Source organism: Lycorma delicatula, chromosome 5 (genome assembly GCF_047948215.1).
Source record: "Lycorma delicatula isolate Av1 chromosome 5, ASM4794821v1, whole genome shotgun sequence".
In the NCBI taxonomy this organism is placed as follows: Eukaryota; Metazoa; Arthropoda; class Insecta; order Hemiptera; family Fulgoridae; genus Lycorma; species Lycorma delicatula.
In genome coordinates, this window is record NC_134459.1 from 59085737 (window position 1) to 59098506 (window position 12770).

At 27.3% G+C, this 12770-nt stretch overlaps 1 protein-coding gene across 4 annotated transcripts in view; it reads left to right on the forward strand.

Moving 5' to 3' along the window:
- Positions 1 to 12770, forward strand: part of stac (C2 and C2B_Munc13-like domain-containing protein staccato) — a 352276-nt gene that overhangs the window by 235535 nt on the left and 103971 nt on the right. Inside the window, exon 1 of one of the 4 annotated variants that reach the window (XM_075366202.1) lies at positions 11965 to 12002. The exons of the other annotated variants lie outside the window; for them this stretch is intronic. Within the exon in view, the coding sequence (XP_075222317.1) occupies positions 11980 to 12002 (23 nt within the window). The 5' untranslated portion in view covers positions 11965 to 11979. Of the gene's footprint in view, positions 1 to 11964; positions 12003 to 12770 lie in introns of those variants that run through there. 4 annotated transcript variants of the gene reach the window in all.

Sequence of the window (12770 nt, forward strand, 5' to 3'; positions counted from 1 at the left end):
TGATGACTGGGCAAATAAAGCTTACCCATGCCCACCTATTTGGCTCACCTCAACAGAACTGTCAGGCGTGCAGTGTAAAATGGTTCGTAAACCGCTTTCTCATAAATTGCCCAATATTTGCGGGACATTCGTCCTCAATTAAACCTGATTCAGATGTACAAAATTTACTCATCTGGAAGAAATTTATCAAAAAATTGTTGTGGTTTCTCTGTGATACTGGGATGAAGAACTCAATTTAACGGTTTTGCTTACGTGAGAGCTCATACCGTGTGTGCAGTGTAAATAGTCTAGCGGTCATGTTCCTGTTTCGATGTTTTGTTTTCAATGTTTGTTATTCAATGTGTGGTATTTATTGCATACTTACTTATGAAAACTTGTAAAACACCAATTGTAATAGAATTTTGCTGATTCTGGAACAATCATCTTTTCTTACGTGAAGCGACTATATATTTTTTTCTAGAGAAGGCCAAGATTTTCGATATTGTGGCAGTTGTTCTTTTCTTTCACAATCTCTTTTTCATCCCGTTATTAATTGAAAATAAAGAATACGTACGATTAGCGTTGCTAAAACTTATAATTCAGTACAATATACATTTTAGTTTTTAAAACGAGCCGAAATAGGAAATTGAAAGACAAATAGTCTCATTTGTCTGTTAATATGTTTGTTAAATATTTTCACCAAATCTGATCATCGGAATATTTTTTTTAAATACCTAAATAGCAAATAAAACTTCTTTCTCTAATAGTTAAATGAATTTGTTTTTTGTTGTCGTTTTCAAAAACAAATTCATTATCAAAAACAAATTCAAGTTCAGTTAAGAACGTTAGTAGTTCAGGGAAAGGAGGAGAAAAATGTGCACTTCATAGCGTAATTTTCCGTAATTCCTATAAAATTTCTCCAAATAAGTTGAAAATAACGAAGGAAATATGTTTTAATATGGTATCATTTTTTGATGAAAAATAACCAATCAAAAATAAGCTTTTTCTTTCGTAACGCTTACTGCAGTATGTTATTTTCTTAAAACTCCATGAAACAGATGTTACGTTTTGTTATATACAACAGACCTTATAATATTTGTTATATTTAACATTTTAAAATATTTATTTTTGGTTTACCGGTTATTTCATGATACATTTAATAATAAACAGACTAAGTATTAAAATAAACATCCGAACTTATTTTTCACTGCTGTTATCTAAATTGCATTTCCTTTGTATGTGTGCGTGTTGATGTTGTTGCTGTAAAGTACATTTAACTTTGATAAAATCAATATCATAATAATAATTATAATACAAGTATGCTAAATGATTTTATTTATTATTTGTGTTTTAACATCTGCCACAAACGCCATAGGCTTCTTGACGAGCTGAGATTGTAATTACGTTCCCTTCGGTAATGTTCATCAAAATAGTTTTTTTTAAATATTATTTATTTTACTTCTTTTTTAAAATGTAAAACTTAATTTAAAATATAGCTGGAATCGTAAAAGAAATCTTTCTGATGATTATTATTATTTAATATTAAAAAATAATATAGAGTAATAATATGTAGTTGTCCCAGAATAAACAGAATATAATTTCAGATAAAAATATTTTATTTATCTATAAGTTTGAAAAGTTAGCTTATTTGAAAATCTAATCATTACCATTAAATATGGACTAGCATGTCTGAAAAATGTCCTCATTTGATCTTTTGAATTCTTTTGAAAAATTTCTGGATCATTTTATCTAAAGATCTGATGTGGTGCCAACATCAGATCTTTAGAATTCCTTGTACTGCTATTAAATTGCATATACACATTTTTTTACAATCAGAGGTTAATAATTATTAATAAATTAGTATATTTAAATTTTAAAAAAAAGTTAAAAAAAGGAAGTGAAGTCGGACTCGAACCGATAGGCCTTCCCTTTGTCGATCCAAATACTTCATTAATTAAAATTTTATTTGATTATGACTGTGGAACCAATGAAAATAAGTACCACTTACGTTGTACCGTTGAAAAGACCACAAGGAAGGCTGATTACTGAAGTAAAGAAAAAGTACAAAATCCAATTTGTTTTGGATTTTGGGCTTTTTTGGACACTTTTAGTTTAGTCGATTGCAATCAAAGGGGGAGGTACACAACTAGATATTATAAAGTCCTGAATCCAAAATTTCAATATTCTACGGCTAATCGTTTTTGAGGTATGCGAGATACCTGTTAGCGTTATACCTATTATACGTACGTACAGGTCGAAACTAGTCAAAACGAATTCAGGGATGGTCAAAATGGATATTTCCGTTGAAATAATAAAAAAAATATTAAGGAAAAATAAAATAATATTATTTTTTGACAAAGTAATATTATTAGAGAAATATTCTGTAATAAATAATTTTTTTTTTACCGGTAGACATCCAGTCTGGGACAGATTCAGGTCGACCACTCCTGAGACGTATGGTTAATTGTAACCCAATCACCAAAGAACACCGGTATCCACAGTCTAACATTCAAATCCATAATATAAAAGCAATTGCCTTTACAAGGACTCGAGCCTTGAAATTCTCAATTTCGAAAATCACCTGATTTTGTGATGACATTATACTAACCCGGTGGGTTGGTTGCGTGTTAAATATTATATTTTTGTTTCTGGATTAATTTTTCTATAGTAATATTATTAGAGAAATATTCTCTAATAAATATATATATATATATATTATTTTTTTTTGAGAGAAATATTATTGTATATTATAATATATTAAATATATTTAAATTATATTAAATTTAAATTTCTATTCTATAAAAAAAATTTTTTTCTAAATTTTGTGCTAGATAAAGACTTATTCTAATCAGTGTTTTACATAGATAGAACATTGATTTTCTTTTACATTTAAAGAAATTTTTTGATTTACAAATTAATATTTATGATTGTTTAATAAATTTAATTTTCATACTAGGGATGTTGGTTATTTAAGGGACAAAACTTTTAACTTATTTTTTTGCTTTTAATAATTATTCACATCGGCTATTCCACTTTGCATCATTATCTAATAAGGTTTATTTTTCGTTATGGACTGCAAGTTATTAATTAAGAGCCTTTAAATGAACTCAGTTCACGTACTAAAACCATATACGAGTATACTAAAATTTCCTGATTACTTCCCTTTTAATACAATTGCTTAATATAAAGTCTGATTTTTCTGTTAATTAATAAAGGCGACATGAATTTCCTGGGTAAACTAAATTTTTCTTTTTAAAAGATTTGTTTTCACGTAGCGGTGAATCTCTTGACAACAGTTGGGATATTAGAGTATAAAAAGGTGGCATGTTTTGGACCTGGGTTATGCTGCGTGACGATAGATTTTACCTTCCAGGATTGGGACGATAAAACCGCTGCTTGGTTGGCAAATAAATTAATAATTATTGGTGATAACTTAGTTTCTTATATTAAACTTACATTCATACACTTATTGCTTATTTACTACTAGTGAGAATACAACCACAGACTGAAATTATTCGACCATTATTGATGTACTTAAGGCTATTGATTGTGATGTGGTCAGTCGTATTCTCGTCAAAAATCATTAAATTGTAAATCGTTCTACTATCTATCGTTTAGCCGGTCTCCGTGGTGCGAGTGGTATCGCCTCGGCCATTCTCCGGAGGTCCCGGGTTCGAATCCCGGTCAGGGATAGTATTTCCACATGCTACAAAATTGTCATTTCATCTCATCCTCTCAAGTAATAAAGCAGCAAAAAAAAATTGTTTTAATGAAAAAATATTAACATTTTTCCTTCTTCCCTTTGTAAACCCTTATTGTTTATTTAATTTAATTATGTTTATAGGTAAATCTTTTTTTTTGGCACTAGAATAATTCATTTTAAAACAATTATTTAAAAATATAAACTTTCTGTTAATGAAAGCAATTTTAGATTCGGCCTATAAAATTTATTGTTTGAAGGAGATAACTTATATATTATAAATATAAAAAACTAATTAAATAACAAAATCGTTACAAATAATATTTTATATTATCGAACATTCAAGAATTTGTACAAATTATATACCATTTCATATTGTCATAGCAAATTGATTCATGAAAAATTTTTATTTTTTTTTGACAAAATATGTAACTAAAAGCCACAACTATATATCTTATTCAGTTAGCTTATAGAATTCAAGTAAACAACTGCACGTACGAGTGTTCAGGCGGCCGATTCACAAGCATCTCCTGTAAATCCTGATGCATTTAAAGAAAATACGCGACGTTAATATTCTCTAACCACGCGCTATTATATTTTAAATTATTATGTATATTTTAAATTTAAATAAATTGTGACATTTTATTCGAGATTTTTAAGAATTGATAAAATTGTGAATTATCCACAAACGGTAAAATTTCATTAATATGATAGATTAAATTTCTATGATAATAAATAAGTAATAAATTCAATTCAGTGTTCGTCATTTGACTGCAAGAAATCCGCAGTGCTGTCAGTATAAAGAGACAACGGGAAGCTCAATCTTGCTTTCTATTATATTATCTGATTCCCAATAATTTGGTTCAATATTATCCGTTACATGTTTTATTCAGTTTTTCCAATCTTGTTGGCCTATTTTATCGACGGCTTTTAAGCATAAATTTTAACATCAGATATTTTAAAAACAGTATTTTTTGACGTTACGTAACTTTTAATTTGCCCCCAAATTAACTCAATCGGGTTGAGTACAAAATGATAGGGAAGTAATCGAAGCACGGTTTTGCTACTTGGTCTTGTTAACTCATCAATTTTATAAACATTAAAATTATTTTTAATTCGCGAAATCCTTTGTAATAATTGGACGTTAAATTTATCCTCTTCAAAAATTACTCCTTTTTAACTAAGCCACATTTTGGTATCATATTTTTTCCAAGACACGGCTAGGATTCTTTCCTTTTTCATGAATGGTAAGGAGCGTTGTCTAAGACAATAACCGAATTATCTTCCAGAACAAAGAAGGTATGGTAGGGGGTTTCCTGTAGCCCACAATGTATGCAATTCTGGAATATCCTTCTACCAAACCGGTAAAGATATTTCCCAAATTCGCCGTGACCGGAAAGGAACTATGTAACATGATATCCAACCTCTCCATATCCCCTCTCCACCACGGCTCCAACCTGGGTATGAGTCTGCGCGTCCAGGTGCTATTCCTCACCTATTGGCAGGAGGCATGTCCCATGCCTCCTGCCAATCTTGAGTTAATAGTGCTGTCGCATCTTCTTTAGTCATTGCCTTTTTCTTTGCAAAGCTCTGAGACGAATCGGGGGGGATACCAGCGAGTACTCCTACCGCCTCTGCAGACACCGTTCTGTCGCACATGTTATATTTAGCGCGGCTCACTAAATAATCTGAAAAAGCAAAAATATTCTGTTAAAAAAAAAAAAAATACTGAAATAACAAACAAGATTTTCAAAACTTTAATCCAAATTTGGTGGGCGTTTAGCCAAATCCCATAATGTAATATAATTGGAAAGAAGGGACTAACAGTAAGGAAAACTTGTCGTATTGAGAAAGGAACGATCTGCTAGTCAAGGAACAGCAAAATTAGACTTCACAACTCTACCCGACAGTAAGGCTTCGTACAATTACCGGTCTTCCTTTTCAATTTTTCGATAGATTAAAGTATCGTTATCAAGATTAGGTACAGAAAATTAATGAGAAATAATTTTATGACAACTAAACTAAATATTCTGGGTCAAATTGATTTTCCTGTAGTTCCTAAACTGAGAAAAAGTTCAATCTTCCATAAGAAGAAAACTTCTTGTCCATTTTAAGAATTGTAAGCTGTAAGAGAGTATCCTTTCATGCTATAAAGGAAAGGCAATTGATTCAAGTTAAAATCATAGCAGTGGATATATTTTTGTCCCTTCTAGGAAGTTATATAATTTCTATTTATATATAATTTTAAATGTTGTTTGTTTTTATCTTTTAAGAATAGTTTATAAAAGAAAATAGGTTGCAATGCGGAGATTGTTGCAGAAGTAGGATGTAATCTCACCTTTACTATTGAAATTTGTGGAATAATAAACATACATTCTTTAAAAGTGGATTTTCATTAAATTAGCACATTTTGACTGCCAATTTTTTTCAATCAACTTGTCATGTATTGTGCAAGTGGAATGTTAGTGATAATTTGTATCAGTTTAACTACCTAACTGTTATAACATTGTTGAGGTAATGCGCAGAATCAATTACTTTAGTTAGAAGGATATATTTTGATTGTTGCTTCACTCTAACTGTCCCGGCTTTTCTTATCGCTAGAACGTGTGAAAATCACCTGAAGTACATGAGAATTTAATCAGAATCGCCTTCTTTAAGGGTAAAAATATTTGTTACACTACACCCTAAAGCGAACAAAGCGAATTTATAATTTTTTGGAACTGAGTACTGTATCACCCACGCTTTAATAAACTTGACATCTTAATGTTCAAACTATGTTTTATTCGGTGAGGAAAACAACGGGAAATAATTTTTCATGTCTTCTTAGTAAGCCTGACATTCATTTTTTTTTTTTTTTTTTTGAGAAAATTTGTAGTGATTTAATCTGTAAGTCATCTGTGGTTTTTATAATGATAAACATTAAAATAACGTAAAAAACTGAGAAAAATACTGAGATAATCAATTTAATTTGTTTTTTTTTCTTTTAAATTATATCCATGAAATAAATGTTAATAAGATGATTTTGGAACGTTTTTCACTTTTAAATTTATTTATTTTCCTTATCATTATTCCATTGTTTGAGCAAAGGAGATAAGGAGTAAACTCCTTATCTCCTTTGCTCCCTTAGTTTATACAAACTTCCTATGAATACCTTATTTCAGTTTAATGCCAGCTACTTTCTTTCCCTCAAGCAAGAAAAAATGTCAAACTTTGTGGAGAATTTGTGCGGTTATCTGAAAATAATTAAGTATATTTCACTTACTAATTAGAGTAGATATATAATCAGTTTAGATTTTTTTATGTTAATTTTTTTTTTAATGTATTTACTTATTATTAATTTTATTTTAATAATTTATTACAATCTTATTTAATCTATATGTTGTTACCTGTTAATCTTTTTTTTCTAAAACGCAATACGGACTACAAAATCATAAATTATTATGCCAGGTGTGATTGGATAACGGGTTAACGAATTTTTAATTAAACATCATTATTTTTTTTTTTAATATTCACATTTAAAAATTAATGTCCAGAAGTATTATTCTCTCTTTAAAAGTAGCATAATTTCTAATAAATAAGTAAAGCTAAGACAGCTTCTATAATTAATTAAGGGTTAAGATAGATAGACTGATACTAAAGTAAAAGTCATATAGGTTCATCCGTTCTTTTCTATGCCTTAAGAAAATAACAGGCATAAATCGAAGTTATATTCTGGTTTTTTTATGTCTTATTTTATATAATTAAATGTTATCAGTAAATACTTATATACATTGCGGTTTATTGATAGAAGGGGTAGATTCATTTGTTACTTTAAACTATTTTTCCTAGACTTTAAAATGACAATGCCGCTTGAATGAAATCTCTACTATTCTTAGTATTGTTCAATTAAAGTGTTAGCGGAAGTGGTTATTTCCTTGAACGAAATTCAAGGAAAAAAGATTAAAATGTTATTATTCTCATTATAATCATTATTATCTCATTATTATTGACTACGGATATTGATATCGAATAGTCTTCAACTGTAAGATTATGACACCAAAGGTATATATAATTAAAATAAATGTTATTTTGAGATATTTTAAAAATATTATTTTGAGATCCCGTACCTACAGAATTTTTGTTTTCAGTATTCATCGGTTATTCAACTACTGAACTTTTGTGTTGTAAATTTATCTTTAAAAAAAGTAAGAAAAATTAAAGAAAGCTATCCGTTTATTATGTTTTATCATAAATCAAATTTTACGTCTTGCCATTAAAAATTTCGTGAATTGCCATTAAAAATTGTTAATTTATCCTCTGTTAAATTTGTCGTATAAGAAATATTTTTATTTTGTGTTTCCCTTGAATGGGGGTTTGTGAAAAAATAATTTAAACATAATTTTTGTACATTATAATTGTTTATTTTTAGTAATAAATATATTTTTACATAATTGTTTCAATTTTAGTTAGAAATTAATTGATACTTAAAGAATATTAAAAAAAAAACTTTATATGTTCGTCTAGACAATCAGAATAAGAAAATGTGTCTTGTAAATTTTTGATGAAATTTTAAGAAGTACACTACTAAATCCTGGAAACTTTGTTAATTTTTAATAAAATGTTATTAATTACTCTAAGATATGACAGCTTATTTTTTTGAATTTTTGTAAAAAAATTAATTTATCTAATTGAAGAGTTTTGTGGATGGATAAAATCACACACAACACACACACACACATCAACAATGTTAAAAAGACTTTTTATTACTTTTAGTCTCAGTGCTAAAAGTAGTTTTGAGAATGGAAGTACTCCAAAATGCGTCAACTGCGAATGTTACAGTAACAATGCTAGAACCCACCAGGTTGGTCTAGCGGTGAACACGTCATGGCAAATCAGCTGATTTCAAAGTCGATAGTTCTAAGGTTCAAATCCTAGTAAAAGGCAGTTACTTTTATACGGATTTGAATTCTATATCGTGGATAACGGTGTTCTTTGGTGGTTGAGTTCACACGTCTCGGGAATGGTCGACCTGAGAGTGCACAAGACTACAATTAATTTTCATTCATACATATAATTTTCATTCATCCTATAAAATAATACCTTACGGTGGTTCCGGAAGCTAAACAGAAAAGTAAAGAAAAAGTGACAATTAGGACGGAAAGAAAATAACACTCAAATCCAACTCTTTTTTTTCCAATAAATAAAAATGTTTACATTGGTTTGTTGTAGTGAATGAATAATATCAAGATTTCATTTCATTTCATATTTAAATAATCTTTTTGATCAGGTTAGGAGTAAATTTAAAAAAAAAATTGAACTCGTTTTGTATAAATATAAAATATATTTATTCACTGTATTTCCAACTAAATTTTACAGTAAATAAAAGAAAATCCTACCACAGGATTGAATTTCTAATTTTTTACTGGTTTTACAAAATAAATCGTAAACGTCATTTTCTTTTGCTAAAAAAAATAAATAAATAGGTATATAGTATTAAATAAAATAAACATTTAAATAGTACTACTTTTAAGGTGGTCAAATATTTAAAAATATTTTTATATAAATTTCAAAACATCTTTAATTATGTGATAAAAGACCTAAAAAGTAGGACAGTTTATTTTAAATGTAAATCAGATTTAAATACTCGATACTTTGAAAAACCATCAGTTGATTGAATGGAATCATAAACATTTGACTTTTTTTAATTGTAGTTTTAAGGAATACCTTTACATGTAAAGAATGTAAAAAAAAATTTAATTAGGCGGATAGAAAATGTTTACTACAGTAAAGCAGCGTTAGATATCGTTTTATGGTGTACGGAATTATGAATTAATTATTTTATCTCTAATTTTCAATTTAATTTCCATGATATTTAACATGAATATACTTTGAATTTCATAATAATGTCATGATATATACGGTTATGCAGTGACAATCCAATTCTAAATAATAATGACGTCAAGCAAATAAAATTTCTACACGTGACTGTATATTTTTTTTTTTTAAATATCTTCCATTTATCTGGTAAGGAAAAATTACAACAGGACTATCACAGAATTTTCCTTTATAATAAAAAAAATAAAGAAGCGGCACATTTGGTTATCAGTACCTCCTCTCTTTTGAAGTTAAAAAAGTTATGAAAATCGAAATACATAATTAGAACAAACTCCGAGGTTTAATGGTTTTTGTATACTTTTACTTCTTTGTATGAAGTAAACGAAGTATTGTGATCGGGAAAAATATATTTTTTTAAATTTCAACGGAAATATCCATTTTGAACATCCCTGAATCTATTTTTACTTGTTTCGGCGTGACGTATGTATGTTGCATAAGTCAAAAACGATTAGCCGTAGGTTGTATGTTGAAATTTTTGATTTAAGACTTTTGTAACATCTAGTTGTTCATTTCCCCTTTTGATTGGAATCGAGTGGATCAATTGTACAAAAAAGACCAAAATCCAAACCATTTGGATTTTGGGCTTTTTATTAACTGCAGTAATAAGCCCTCATTGAGAGCTTATCAACGATATATAAGTGGTACTTATTTTCATTGGTTCCAGAGTTATAGCCAAATAAAATTTTAACTAATGAAATATTTGCTTACAAGTGAAAGGCATATCGGTTCAAATCCGACTTTATCTCCTTTTTTTACCTTTTTTCTTTGATTTAAATATATTGATTTATTAATAATTATTAACCTACGATTGCAAAAAATGTTTTACAATAAATAATATTTCAATAATAACAATAAAAAAAATATCAGAAGTTATTAATGAAATAATATTTTTTGTACGTTTTATTTTAAAAAATGTGTATATATAATTTAATTGGCGTACAAGTAATTTATGTGGTGTCTACAACAGATTTTTATTTAAAGAAAAAGTAGCTAGCTGATATTAAAAAAAATTGTTTAATTTTGATTTTTTAAATTTTTATCACGTCATTTATAAAAATAGCTAATACATTTTTAAAACAAAACATTATCCATTTTCTATTCAGAATATGCTTATATTAAGCTTTAAATTCCTTAATGTATAGTGTCTGTCATTTTTGAAGTAAATGTAATCGGTATTTAAATTTTGTAGCAAGATTAAAAAAAAACATTCATTTCTAAAGCTTTGTTTTTAAAAATTAATTTTTTCATTTTTTTTTAGGTCAGCATCATTTTGTTTCTTGATACCTATTTCTCGAAATATGCTAAGTCGATTTTTTTTAAGTCTACAATGAAAATATATAAGAATTCATATTTCGTAATTGCATGTATCGATTAATAATGTTTAAAAACTAATTAAATAAAATATATGTGTGGTTTTACAAGTTAATAATTATTTCAGGAAATGATGATTTAATTCAGGGAAAATTTTCTCTTTTTACTTCCTTGTTCAAAGTAAAGGAAGTATTGTGGTCGCGAAAAATTTCGGTTTTCAGATTTCAACGGAAATATCCATTTTGACCATCCCTGAATCCATTTTGACTATTTTCAGCGTGACGTCTGTACGTACGTATCTCGCATATCTCAGTATATACGAGTATGTTTAATATATATTAAATATATTATTTATTAATAATTATTAATCTCTGATTGTAAAAAAAAATTACGATAAATAAAAATTAAATAAAAAAATACACAAGTTATTAGTAAAATAAAATTTTATTTACTTTTAAAAATGTGTGTATGTACATAGACGTACAAGAAAGTAATTTGGTGTCCACATAAGATTTTTTCATAGTAAAATCGCCTCCTCATAAAAAGAACCTTTATTTATGATTACATCTAGATAAAAACATACTAAAATTTAGCTAGTGCATATTATTTTTATTAGAAAATATGTAAATCTCTCCATTATCAGCACTAATGAATTTCTTGCATTGTGTACACGGAATTATGATACCGTTATAAATTTCTTCACAGCTTTGCACTTAAGTATAAATAACTGTGTAATAACAAAATACATTTAATTGTGTGGTTTAATTTTAACAAGAGTAAACACGGTAATTAAATTTTTCGCTGACTTTGTTATCTAGTGAAATACGTTTTCCTTATTACATTCAGTGTAAAAATTGCTGTTTATTTTTATGTACTTATTATTTTTCTGATAACTAAATAATTTTATTATTAAGTGTGTTTTTTGTGATCTTTTTCTCGTGGAATTTAATAATTCGAAAAACTGTGTTATTTATAATGCTAGTTATAATAAAATTTAATGTTCAGTAAATGCATATTTTCGAAATTGAAGTAGTGAGATTCTTTCTAATATATTATTGTGTTTCTTGTTTATTTTTTCGTAAGTAAAATTTACGTTAATTTAACATCTAATTGTTATGGAGAAATTGGAAGAATTCACGTAAGAATATATTATTTATTTTCTTCTAAATGCAGTTCATTTTCTATGTTTATTTATTTTTTATAAAATTTATAATAGATTTTATTATATTTTTAACTGAATTAAAATCAGATGATCCGAGATTCAATCTGTATGGGTTTTAACGTGTAATCAATCCTTTTTTTTCTTTATCTTAATGATAAAGAAATCGGAAAATAAAATCTTTATTATTTTCTTTATTATTATCTTTATTAAATATCTTTTTTATTTTGTATAGAAAGTTAATCTGTAGTAAGTTTCTTCCAGGTAGAATAAGTGTTAGATTCTTTTTAACCTAAAATTACATGTAAGTAACTGACTCAATTATTTTTTTTTTGTTCTTTTTATTATTTATATTTGGGTGATAATATCATTATTATAAATAACCTAAAGTCATTTTGAAAATTCATAGTGTTGTCATGGTAAACATTAACTTGAGAAATATAAGGTAACCCAAATTCCAGATAGTTTTAAATCATTGTAGTTATGTACTAATTATTTTCATTTTTTCTTTACATTTTTATCTAAATAGCTTTACGTCTTACATTTTTTTAGGAACATGGCTTTCTTAATAGGAGCAATTTTTTTCTCGCCTTATTTTAAATGAAGATAAAACTAAAAATTCTTTTATAAAATAATTTAAAAAAATAATAATATCGGGTTAAAAAACACACAATAATTTGTTCAGACATGAAATCAAGTAATGATGATATCTTCTTTATTTTGTAAAGACTACTGTCGGCCTATAAT